Genomic DNA, 13380 nt, shown 5'->3' with positions numbered 1-13380 from the left:
GTTCCCCAGAAGATCTAGTTGCTAAGCATACAGCAGTCTGTCTTTCATGCATAAGCTCCTTGTCTTCATCATTTTGGCTTTTTATAAACTCTTCTGTATCATTGCAGTCATTTCATCTTTGCAGTCATTTCATCTCATTCCCTTAATACTTTTCTGCTTCTGACCCTGTTAATTTTTTTCAGGGAGAATGTCATCCTCTGTGACAAAGGGGGACAAAGGGCTTAATAAGTATAGGTAAGACTTAAAATAAAACCTTACATGAATAGTGTCGTTCTCTGCATTTACTGGGATAGAGGAGATCATACTGATGATGTGAACGACTGCGCCTAGGTTTGCAGGATGGTTCAATGTGTTTTCCTCCTTTTTGGTCGTACTCCTAAGCTCTTCAAGGTATCCAGGTAGCTTTTGTTTTCTGTCCGGACTGTTGACCAAGGACTGGAACAGAAAATAACAATACATTACATTGTGTGCAATTTGCCTGGAACTTGATCCTCCTTCAAAATGGCTACCCCTATACTAGTAAAATAAAGAGAGCCAGGGTCATTCTAGACATGCTGGTAGTGTTCAACTCTCTGACCCTCCAGAATCAGAGAATCATACAATCATAGAATGTGTTGGGTTGGAAGACACCTTTAAAGGTCATCTAGTCCAACCCCACTGCAGTCAGCAGGGACATCTTCAACTAGATCAGGTTGCTCAGAGCCTCATCCAGCCTGGCCTTGAATGTCTCCAGGGATGGGGCCTCCACCACCTCTCTGGGCAACCTGGGCCAGTGTCTCACCACCCTCAGTGTAAAGAACTTCTTCCTCATGTCTCATCTAAACCCACCCTGCTCTAGTTTAAAGCCATTGCCCCTCGTCCTATCACTACATGCCCTTGCAAACAGCCCCTCCCCAGCTTTCCTGTAGGCCCCCTTCAGGTACTGGAAGGCCGCTATAAGGTCTCCCCGGAGCCTTCTCTTCTCCAGGCTGAACAACCCCAACTCTCTCAGCCTGTCTTCAAAGGAGAGGTGCTCCAGCCCTTGGATCATCTTCGTGGCCCTCCGCTGGACTGGCTCCAACAGGTCCATGTCCTTCTTGTGCTGAGGGCTCCAGAGCTGGACACAGGACTCCCGGTGGGGTCTCACCAGAGCAGAGTAGAGGGGCAGAATCACCTCTCTGGATCTGCTGGCCACGCTTCTTTTGATGCACCCCAGGACACAATTGGCCTTCTGGGCTGCAAGCGCACATTGTTGGCTCATGATCAGCTTTTCATCCATGAGTACCCCCCAGTCCTTTTCCTCAGGGCTGCTCTCTATCATGTCATCCCCCAGCCTGTATTGATAATGAGGATTGTCCCGACAGGATACCAAACATGATATCCCAACTGCTTGTTGAGTGTGGTCTCTCTGTGCTAACTCGCAGACTGCTCCTGGAAATTTTTTTGGAGAAAATAGTTGGCCTGGGCCCAAACCATAGTAGGGAAAAATCTGGCAAGTTAAGAAAATGCATAATTAAGTAGCTGTACCTCTGCCTGGGACCTTGCTGTGCCTAATTTACTAAAATAAATGTAATAAGTATATGATGGAAGAAAGATAATTGCTCTCATCTAACCTCACTGAGAGAAGGGTGACTCTGGACGGTTTGTAGAAGGGAAGAGCACTATGATAGGAGACCTAGGCTAAAAACTGAGGCCTGGCACCTATCTGTGAACTGGAGTGGTGGAACGGGGCACACTGAACAGGGCCTGGGTCTGAGGTTGGGCAGTGGCCCAGAGCTGTCCCTACTGCATCATTGGTGTACTCTGTAGCATGGTTTGGGCTAGTGCTAACTAGCGTTCACCGAGGCGATGCCCAGGCATGGTTCAGGGAACACCCCAGGACAGCCATTGCTCCTGCTGGACACTACAAATAAGGCCACCTTGTCTGGGGGAGAGAACGTTCATGTGTGTGGATGTTAGCCACGCAGTATCACGTGCCCTCTGAGCCAGAGAAGGGGACCTAGCCTCTTTTGCTGACTTGTGTAGATATAGCCAATCATTCTTGATATCTTTTAAAAGACAGTTTTAATTAAATCTTTGATTTTTGAATGCTTCCTATATTTTAGGTTATGTTAAGCAAAAAACCGTTCAACAAAAATTGTTGCTCTCTCCTACTACCTCCACCCCCAACCTCTAGAAAACTCATAAATGTTACCTCAGCATCACTCAGCAGCTCACTTATTGGCACAGACAGGCAGTTATTTCTTTGAAGCTCCCATGATTTGTGGGAGCACTTGTAAGTTATATTGCCTTGGGTAAAACCATTTGGGCTATTTGAGTCATAGCATGGCTTTACTGATGTGTCCCCTTCTCTTCCAATCCCAATGCTGCCTGAGCAGGAAATTTTGGTACCTGTATGGAGAAAAAGCATAGAGGTAGAAAACTAAGAAGCAGGGAGATGAATAACTTACCCCCATCAAACCTGTGATCTCCCAAAGTTCAGAGGTCTTTAAATTAGTTAGAATTTCAGCTTGCTCTCTTCATTAATTATGACCTTTTAGGGTGTATATGTCTTGCATTCCCAATTTTTTGGAATCATGAAATTAGAAAGTAAATTGAATAAAGCCCCTTGGTTTTGAATATTGAATCAAATCAACAAACCTATACACAAAGTTGTGGGATATGTCTGCTAGATTATAAGGTTAGGTAGGGGTGGAGTGGGATTGTATTGACCATGATGTGAACAGTAATTCACACAAAGTTTATTCTGCTAAGGGACTCAGTGCTGCTGTAGCACTAATAGGAAATTCATTAAGACATTGGTAGTGAGGCCCCGGCACCTTTTTGATGAACTGATTATTCTTGCTAATTGGTTTTAATTGGGTTAGTCATATCAGTAAGTACCTGCTGATTAAAGTAAATAAACTGTCTGCATTTTTATTGCCTAAGAGAGTGAAATCTGGCCAGATATAGTGATTCAACAGTAGGAACCACTACTGTGGAAAAACCCAACATTTCTGCATTATGTGGATGTCCAACATTTATTTCTTTCCAATTTAGAATAAGAAGCTGAAATATCCAAACTCTGGTCAAAACTAAACATCAAAATTGGATTTAACAATTGCCTGAATTGTTGATTGTTGAATTCTTGAATTCTAATTGTTGAATTCTAGAATTGTTGAATTCTAATTACCCAACATCTCCTGCAGAGCTGACTGGAAGCTGGGTCTGCCCAAGTCTCTGCAGCACCTCATGGAGGTTGGCATTCTTGTGTTTAAAGTGGATATGCTGCCCCGCAGGCTGACTTCCCAAGCTAGATGACTCCTTCCCGAAGCACCCCAATCTTTTATCCTTGCTAAATTGTTGGTGCAAGCTGGGAGATGCATGACCACCCTTCAACACAGGCGACAAAGCTGGTTAGGGCAGACTGCACCAGAAAGAAGTAGGGACAGAAGATGACTGAACTAGAACTGCTTGGGAACATACCGAGGCCACTGTCAAATACAGTGAATTTATTTTTTTTATTTTAATTTCAGCAAAATTGATATTTTCCTCTGTATTTAAAAATTTCCTGTCAAAAAGAAGACAAAAATTCATGGCTAACAAAACCTGCTCCTGTTAGCTGTCACCAGTGATAAATTTGTGGCTTCTGATTTAACAAAGGTACTGAGATTTCCTATTTAACAGCTTTAAATAGTAACCTTTTTCTTACCACATATCACGTGCAGTGTTATATTTTCACTGTTGACTTCCTGTCCAATGCGGTTAATAAACTTGCAATACGCTGTGAGAGTTTTGTCTGTGCTGCCTTCTGCTTCTGTGTAATGGTACATGTAACAAGTCGAGTTTCCTTTTTCCTTTTTCACTGTATGGAAGGATTAAGGTAGGTTAAGACAGGTTTGGGGTCAATCGGTGAGCAGACAGCAGAAAGCTTCTGCAAAACTTTCTTTTCTGCGGGTCCTAGAGAAAAAAAACCCTTCCTTTGTGGAAAAATTTCCATTCTATATACTGATCTCTGTCTCTTACTCACCACTTAATAAACCTTCTGGCAGCTGCTGCATGATCAGTACCTTTTCAATCACTGGTATATGAACAAATCCTGTCCAAATCCTCTTTTACTGCACAGGAACCAAAATTTGCTTTAGAAACCATTTTGGAGAAGACTTTTCTTGGTTCTGCTTGTGCCAAATGCATTTCATTTAGGGTAGGATACTCTTTTGCTGTGCTTATATGGTTCTTTTGAATTTGTAGATTGTACCAATCAGGATCAGTACCCCACTCCCGTTGCCTTCAGCGTGCCTGTGCCTGAGGGCTCCTGACTGCAATCTTTTCCAAGAAGATCTTGGCATTTTTCTGAGCAACCGAAGGACCCCTCAGTCTCCACCTGCTTTACACTTCAGCCTTGTTGTTTTGGCACTCCGGGATGTTTTGTGAGGTAGTTTAGGTGGTTTTTCATTGTTTTTTTCTTTTTTTTTTTCAAATTAACTGTTTTGTAACCCACCTGAAAACTTCTGGTCTATAAAAAGATGCCATGGAAGCTGCAGAACTGTCCTAAATCTGAAGACATAGAAGCTTGGACTTTTGTGCTGTTAAAGATATGCTACCTGTATCCTTGAAGAAAATAGAATAGTTCTTTGAATTGCGTTCTTAATGTGTCACTCTACATTTTTCATGAATTAGTACAACATCTGCTTAAGTAACGTTGCCTTGATACTCAGTTCAAAAAAGTGGTAGAGTGGAAGATAAAAACAAATAAATGGAGTTCATCAATTTGTAATCTGAACAGCGATGAGGATGCTCACTTCTCACTGCCTGGCAAGGCAAACCAAACATTGAATTTACCTATTATGTGTTTATCTCTACAGCAGGGGCTTCAGTTGCTCTTCTATTAATCTCAGCCATGCTCCCCAGGCATGGAAACCATCCTAAAAAAAGCCCATTTCCCTTTTCTCACACTCTCAGGAGTACTTGTGGGTTGTCATAATAGTAGTAAGTATGAATTGGTTACACGGACCTAACTGAAAACGAAAAAGAAACCCTCTGGTTTTGTGACACAGTGCAACTATGCAGGTTTATTGTTCCTTACCAGTGTCAAATTCAGTTTGTTGAACCACGAATTTAACAGTGTAGTCTTCCACAGTGTCAGTACTTATGCAGCACTGAAGGGCTTGCTGCACTTTGCACTGTATATATGCTTCAATGGGGTCTCTCAGGATGTCCTGCTTCAGAGGCAGGGAAATAACCTCGATTGTCATATTGGCAGAACTGTTCCAGTACTTCTGGGAGAATGTGCAGATGTAGGTGCCTGAAAGAAGCGACACAGAAACTACGTCTCAGTCGACAGAAGTGCCCCTCGGCTTTTGCATGGTCATGAGCCCCAATACTGAGCAAGTACAGTGTTGCTGGCAGCATCACGTCTTGCTGCCCTCCAGCAGTCATAATTTTAATTCTTTATTTACTGTGGCCAGGCTTCACGGTGATTTGCAGGGCTAGGGATGCTGTAATGATCTGGTACGGGGATTTCATTGCTTTTATAGCCAATACAAACCAGGTTGACTCACCGTTCCAGCCCTGTGTGGCAGCATCCACTTTGAGCAGAGATGTGCCTGCAGGTCTGTTATTTGTGATGTACTTGTCACAGTCGACTCTTTTTATCTCGTTTCCAGACTGGATTTTCCAACTGATATCTTCATAATTGCTCATATCACTTTCACACATTACATTGAATTCATATCCCTCGGAAACTGATGATTTTACGCTCGAAGATATTGTTACATTGGCTAAGACAACACAAGATAAATGTCATATTATCGAGAGTCACTTGTTATAATCATTTGCTTGCAAATGACATGTACCACAGAGGCCACCTAGGCATTGACGAGCTGATGGTCTGTTTGGTGCTACCCGAGTCTCACCTGCCCGGAGGTACCTCACGCTGATGTTCTGACTGCTCCTGGCACCGTGTCCAGTCTGCAGCTCGCACGTATATGTCGTCACTGTATCTGACTTCTCCGGTGGGCACAGTGATTCCCTGATGTTGAGCTTGTATTCAGTGCAATTTCCACTGGAAATGGATTGTCCTAGAGAGAAATAAGCATTCCTTGAAGGGCTACAGGTGTCCAAAAATACCAGGGCTCTGGAACTCAGGAGGAATCACTCCAGCTAAGGAAAACCTTGTGGGTTTGGATGTAACCTTTGACAGGATGGCATTTTTAACTCATCATTGCTAAAGTTCATTCATGTCTTTTAGTCTGGCAACACTCACAGTTGGTCTTCCGAAGGCCTGAAGATGGCTCTCAGCGCATTGCTGGGCACCTACTGCCAAAACCAGTCTAACTGAGAGTAGCAACATTGCCTGGATACCTCACGATAAGCCAAAATGAAGAATATTCTGGTTCAGTCTAACCTCATTATCTGGAATATTTAGGATGAATAAGATAAGTAAAACAGGAGCAAATACTACGGATTTCAGGGTAATCTTATTTTGAAATAAACACTTGGAGGTACTTGACAGTCATTCAACTTCAAATCTGAAGAGTGCTGGGTTAGCTATAAGGGGAAAATCCCACTGAAGCTGCCCCATGCTGCAGCTGGACGTGCATTTGGCATGAGAGCAGAGTTCCTGGGGGGAAGGCTGGCCACAGGGAATCGAGGCCAAAACAGCTCATTACAGGATTGAAGCTTTTCTCTCATTTTCCTGCCCAGCTTTCTGATAAATTTTGTTTTTAACAAACGGTTAACAGTAAATAGTTCATCCATACCTATAAAATATTAAGAGGGCAATAGGCTGTTTATGACTATGGTTCGTAGACATTTATGAGCGTTTCTGTCGATGTTATTTTGTAACTCTGCAACACATTTACTTGGCGCTTTATTAACGCTATATTCACATTATAAGTAAAGCCTTGTGGGATGCCACTGACTCAACTGGCGTGTGACGTATCACAACTACAGGTGAAGAGGGAAGCTGTGCAGTCGCTATTTAGCTGTTTTAAAGCGTACCACCTGCGTCTCTCAGTTGCCAAATCTTGGTATGTGGCACACAGAAGCTTTTCATACCCCAAGGAGGATCCTGGAGATAGCAGTAGAGACTGATACACTCATCCTTGCTCGCAAGACTAGGAAACGCAGAAATAAGCTTTTTGGAAAACAAATGGTATGATGCTGGTCCAGGCAGCTGTTTCTATCCAGGATGGCACAGTTTTAAACACCAATGTCTGCACAGTGAATGGAGATGGCCAGAATCCCACTGGCACCTGTACAAGACACATGGAGTCTGTACCACACTGTTCGGATGAACGTCCTTCCCACACACCCCCTTTAGAGCACATCCTGTGTTCGTCCTAGGACTTGGCCTCTGGGGTGTCCAACTAGGAGATCTTTGAAGAACAAACCGACTTAGCAGGTGAAAAACAATTTTTGTTAATCTTACCTGTAATATTGATTTCTCCGTTTACTTTCCAGTCACCAGTAAGTGATGGCAAGTGTTTGTCAATACAGCAGGACAGCAGAGAACTGTTATTCTGCATTTCAGGACGGTTGCATACAACAGTGATGTTGTTTACGTTTCGAGTGATGTTTAGCTGAGAGATTGTTATTGTTTTCGTGTCATGGTATAACAGTGTGTGAAACTGATGATTTCTGTTTGTGAAATCGCAGCTGTAGGAACCTGTAAAGCATAGGCAGCATCTTAACATCAAGAACACGTTCTGCTGTTTTTCCCTCTACATTTGGAGATAGGAGCTGGGAGCTACTTCCACACCTGGTTTTCACATCTCCCTGCTCTGCAGTGGCTTTGCTACTTTCTAATCAAAACATACCCCCAGGTCAGACGCAGTATGCTCTCTGCAGACTGCTGGTGCCAAACATATCCAGATTAAGCAGCTTCAGTGTTGATGGGTACTTGTGAAGACAGCACTCGGGGACCGAGATACTTAAAATCTGGCTGAGTGTGTATTTTGGGGATTTGTATATTGCCCATAGCCCACGTGGCAGCAATATGTCATGGTAAGAATGTAGACTGACTGTGCAAAAGGTTCCTACACAGAACGGGTGAGAGAGAGGGGCCCATGGTGGACTCCACAAGAGCTGGCACTCTGAATGCAGGCGCCTACACTGCTCAGAAGGTGTTGACAAAGACAGCGGAGTATTTATCAGCTGCTTTCTCAGGCACTCGTCTCCTGGGTGCAGCCAGGCTTCCTTCTGAAATTGGTAATCAGAGCTCCAAACTTGCCTCGTACTTCAGGTACGTGGGTTGCCCTTCCCCATTGGGATAGCAAGCGAGTAGGCCACTTTCACAGGAGTGGAGACACCAAGGTTCAGGGCATTCTTAGCCCGAAGAAGTTTGGAGCCAAGACTCCTACCATCCATAAACATGCCCAAATACCTGGTCACTGGCTACCCTTTTTGAAGTTGAATGTAAAATTCATGGTCCCAAGAGAGGAACTGAGTGGGAGCTCTGCTAGTACATGATAACTTCCCTGATAACTCCTCCCAGCAAAATGCCACCAATTTACCTCTTAAAAACTCTAAATATGAACACTTGAAAAACTGTAACTCCGAGCTCTGATTAGCTAGGTTATGTTTGCAAAGGGGGCAAAGGACCATCAAGGGCCAATTCAACCACAGCCTCAAGTTACCACACCAGAAGGGTGGGAAGGCCTCACAGCCATGTAGTCACCGCTGTCTGCTGTGATATGGCAGTGAAACCTGGCACTGAGAATACCGAGGCCTGTATAGTCACTTCAGTCTGTTCCCATCCTACTGGCAATGCTAGTCAGTATGTAGTTCATTAAAGAAAAGGAAAAAAAAAAAAACAACAGGAAAATTATGAGAGACAGTGCTTTTTTCACATTTACTCTAGGAAAATGCAGTCACTGCATTCCTCTTTGCTTTTTATAGAACTAGCCACAGTAGACACGTTAGAGATTTATGTCTGCTGTTTTAACGATAGAATAACATACCAATATTATTCATTGTAATGTTGGCAATTTCAAGAATCGACCTTGAGGTTCCCCTGTCCGTTGAGTTTGGGGGGCTGGTTGAGATAATCTGATCGTGATGATACCAGGTCACATTCTCAGATGTTGAATTTATCTCACAAATCAGTCTTACTGTATCTCCTTCAAAAATGTCTTCAGGAATCACAGTGAAGTTTGTCTGATCTGGGAAGACAAAGAGGAACATTCTGCATTATTGTAATTTCCACTCAGATCTACGTGGTGTCTTTCATCTCATGGGAATCCTAGGTGCTTCACAATTAATATGCAGGCAGCATTAGTTGCAGGGCTCTGATAAAGCTATGTGATTTTCCCGCAATGTATTATTCTACTATCTTTGTCCGCCAAAGATCCCTGAAGATTTTATGAAGAGAGACAGAATTATTAACACCACCACTACTTTCTAAGGAGGTAAACTGGGAGGAGAAGCAACCGGATTAAAGTAATCCTCTGAGACAGAGAGTCCAGCACTCAGCGCGCTCAGAGCACGGCACCTCTGGGACACTTCATCAGGCAAGAGAATTTTAACACACTCTCCAGCAGCAGCATGGAAAATGTGCCAAGGAAGCCAGAGGGAACCTGTTTTCATGTAAACCGCAAGAGGTTTATTTTTTTGTTTGAAGAAGTGGGAAGAGCCAGCAGCCTGATATGCTAAGAGCTGCCTCAGTTCTGGAGGTGAACTCAAGGGTGTTCAATCTCTCTCCCGTGGGGTGACTGTCTCAGGGTTCAGTGGAGTATCTGTAAGGATTTGGTTTTTCCATGGGAGGTACTGCATGCCTGGCCATCTCATGTAAGTTCTCAGCTTTGGTGGCACAGGGTGGAACGAAACAGCCAGAGAAAGAAATGTTTTTTGAAGGTCCAGTGTCAAATAATCAACAGTACAAGGCAGCTACATGGTTCAGGCTAGAAATACTAAAGTAAAAGACGAAGGAAAATACTGAGAGAGCTTTAATCTTACTAGTTATTTTTCTTGTGATGGTATCTTGGTTTAGCTGGTAGAATGGATCTAGAAATTGTGGTAAAATTCTGTTGGCACTTGCTATCTGTTTGAAGCTTGCTGCTCCCGCTTTTACTTCGTAGTTCACAAAAACACTTCCAGGCCTAAACAGATACAAGAACGAGAGAAGCACCAGAATTAAATATCCTTGAAAACTAGAGGGGTTTCTATGTTGTGGTGACCCATCTTGCATGGCTAGGAAGGCTTCACAGGGCTCACCTGTGAAGGCTCCTGTTGTGACTCAAGACTTGCTCTGGTAAACAAGCAGGTTGTGCTATAGCTCTTCCCAAAGTAAGAACACCTTTATGTGACATCTCCTTCATCTGCTGTCTATTTCTAGTAAAATTCCCTTAGAAAACCTAAAATACAGCTGCATTTAAATATGTGTGGACTTTATATCTCTTTTATCCAGACCCAATGTTATATCCAGAGTCAATGTACTAATTAGTCTTCCTGATGACCTGGGAGATGATGTTAGGTTTAATCGCATCCTTTTCCCCTTTTGGGTGCAATTCAGTCTTTCCCACAAAAGGCTCAGATCCAGATGGAGAATGATTATGTTTCTTGGACTTTTGCACAGTAGTGAACTTTACCCGCAATCCTATTTCCCTGTTAATAGCTTCGCTTCCCTTTGCAGCTATTATACTGTTACTCAGTTTGTATATACTGGGCATGGGCTCTAGCCAGAGTAGTCTAGTAGACCACTCTGTCTACATTCTAGTAGAATGTAGTCTTTGCTGACCCATGTCTCCTTGAGACTGGACAAAAAGATTGGTGTCTTCCAGGAAAAAATGAATTTGTTTACTTACATGAAACCAGTTACTGTTGCTGATACGAAGCCTGGTAAACATCTGTAGCTAGCGTTAAACTGTAAACAAAAACATATTACATGACATAAGACCTCTGTATATTACTCTAGCGTGCTTAGAATAGGAAACTGTCAATTCAACGCTGATATGAGTAAGGGCATGTGGCATAGCTGATAGACCAGGACTCGTGCTCTCCCCACTGTCACGGGATAAATTTGTGTTGATTGCTTCATTCTATGTGTGCTCATGTGGATTTAAGCTGGGACCAATAATGTGATTTTTTTCTTTCATACTTTTGATGCAAAAGGTTCCTAAATACTTCCCTCTTGGCCAGCATATTAAAATGAATGGGAATATTGTCATTGCCTTTCAACGGAGATCAGCCACTTCGTGGCTACCACTGCTGCATGCTTTGCAGCTCCCCAACAGAGACAGTGACAGTGCACCCTATTTCCCCGACACTTAGGTTAAATGTGATCTTTCTTAGAGGGCTTTCTATCTTCAGAGATGGAAAAATGAAGTCATTACCGCTGTCTCAAGGTCATATTTGTATTTTTTGTATAAATCAGAAGAAGAATTGCTGAGATCACCACAAAACTCTTTGTCGAGTCTGACTGACATTTCCATTACAATGGGCTCTCCCATACCACATGATTCTGTAAGGAAAAACATAAAAATAAATGTAAAAATAATCAAAAGCAATGCTTACAAAGTGATTTCTTAGCTCTTTCTAACTTAATCATAGAATCTTACAATCGTGTAGTGGTTGGGTTGGAAGGCATCTTCAAAGGTCTTCTAGTCCAGCCCACCTGCCGTGAGCAGGAACATCCAAACTGACCTTGAGCACTTCCAATGGTGGGGCTTCTCTGGCAATCTTCTCTGGGCAATCTGTTCCAGTGTCTCACCACCCTCATAGTAAAGAATTTCTTCTTTATGTCCAATCTAAATCTAACCCCATTCAGTTTAAAGCTATTGGCCTTGTCCTGTCACTACAGGCTCTGGTAATAGAGTCTTTCTCCATCTTTCTTACAAGCCCCCTTTAAGTACTGAAAGGTTGCAATAAGGTTTCCCCAGAGCTTTCTCTTCTCCAGGCTGAACAACCCCAACTCTCTCATCCTGTCCTCATAGCAGAGGTGCTCCAGCCCTCTGATCATCTTCATGGCCCTCCGCTGGACCCACTCCAACATTTCCATGTCCTGCTTATGTTGGGGGCCCCAGAGCTGGATGCAGCTTTGCAGGTGGGGTCTCACCAGAGTGGAGTAGAGGGGCAGAATCCCCTCCCTCGCCCTGCTGGCCACTCTGCTTTTGATGCAGCCCAGGAGGAGACTGGCTGTCTGGGCTGCAAGCGCACATTGTCGGCTCGGGTCCAGTTTTCATCCACCAGTATCTCCAAGTTGTTCTCAACAGGGCTGCTCTCAATCTCTTCATCCTCCAGCCTGTGTTGATAGCGGAGATTGCCCTGACCCAGGTGTAGGACCTTGCACTTGGCCTCATTGAACTTCATGAGGTTCACCCAGGCCCACTCCTCGAGTGGTCAGAGTTCCTCTGGATGACAACCCTTCCCTCTAGTCAATCAAGTACACCATTCAGCCTGGTGTCATCTGCAAACTTGCTGAGGATTCACTCAATCCCACTGTCTATGTTATTGATGAAGATATTAAATAGTACAGATCCTTAAGGACACCACTTGTTATGGGTTTCCACTTGGACTTTGAGACATTGACTATAACTCTTTGGATGTGGTCATTCAACCAGTTCGTTATCTGTCTAACAGTCCATCTGTCAAACCTGTATCTCTCCAATTTAGCAGCAAGAATGTTGTGGGGGATCATGTCAAAGGCCTTACAGAAGTCTAGGTAGAGGACAACTGTAGCTCTTCCCTTGTCTACTAATGCAGTCACTCCATCCCATAGGACCACTAGACTAGTGCGGCACAATTTGCCCTTGGTGAAGCCGTCCTCATCCTAAATCAAAATCTTACAACTTGCCAAGATTCATCTGTATAGTAGGAAAGCTGGGATTCCCCTAATTTTCTGTAACTAATTTAGTTGCCTGGCGTCTGCTAGACATCTAGACTCCCTCTCCAGTTGATACAAAGCTGTAGACACCTTCAAAAGGTGATACATTCAGAAGGTGATAGACAGCTTCCCTACAATGGTTAAATTGCTACATTGCTCCAGTTATAGAGAGTTTGGATGAATAACTTAGATCAGATTCTTAACTTTTACATAGTGAAAGTTACACGGGATGAATCTCCACCTATATTTTACTGAAAAGAATGGAAAAATCCTCAATGACTTTGGGAGGGTAATATTCTGGATGAAGACCTATCAATGGCCACAGAAGGATATAAAATGCTTAGAGAGATACAGGAAATTTCCAAGATGGGTTCATTTAAGGAAACGTCCATACCATGCAGTGGAGGAGCATTGTACCCAGTGCCCTGGACTTCTAAGAAGTGGGGGACTTCCACACGGAAGTGATACTAGCTCTAGTCCTGCAATAGTATAGCAACGATGGTATGGGGCTGCCCTGTGATAAAAGCATTGCCTCTAAGCAGCGTTGATTAGAACAGGCATGCTGACAGCACTGGACTTCCAGCCCTAGAGCTGCCTCT

General features: G+C 43.5%; 1 protein-coding gene across 1 annotated transcript in view; it reads right to left on the bottom strand.

Annotated features, from left to right (window-relative positions):
* ADGRF5 (adhesion G protein-coupled receptor F5) overlaps positions 1-13380 on the bottom strand; it is a 50014-nt gene that overhangs the window by 9828 nt on the left and 26806 nt on the right. Inside the window, exons 7-17 of the mRNA XM_074582014.1 lie at positions 11292-11419; positions 10764-10822; positions 9916-10058; positions 8922-9122; positions 7391-7627; positions 5874-6038; positions 5520-5738; positions 5045-5263; positions 3671-3823; positions 2174-2370; positions 259-435 (exon numbers count right to left, since the gene is read on the bottom strand). Of these exons, the coding sequence (XP_074438115.1) occupies positions 259-435; positions 2174-2370; positions 3671-3823; positions 5045-5263; positions 5520-5738; positions 5874-6038; positions 7391-7627; positions 8922-9122; positions 9916-10058; positions 10764-10822; positions 11292-11419 (1898 nt within the window). The remainder of the gene's footprint in view (positions 1-258; positions 436-2173; positions 2371-3670; positions 3824-5044; positions 5264-5519; positions 5739-5873; positions 6039-7390; positions 7628-8921; positions 9123-9915; positions 10059-10763; positions 10823-11291; positions 11420-13380) is intronic.

The sequence above is a fragment of the Larus michahellis genome, chromosome 3, assembly GCF_964199755.1.
Source record: "Larus michahellis chromosome 3, bLarMic1.1, whole genome shotgun sequence".
In the NCBI taxonomy this organism is placed as follows: domain Eukaryota; kingdom Metazoa; phylum Chordata; class Aves; order Charadriiformes; family Laridae; genus Larus; species Larus michahellis.
The sequence above is the reverse complement of the archived record's forward strand: the minus strand, read 5'-3'. Positions and strand labels throughout refer to the sequence as shown.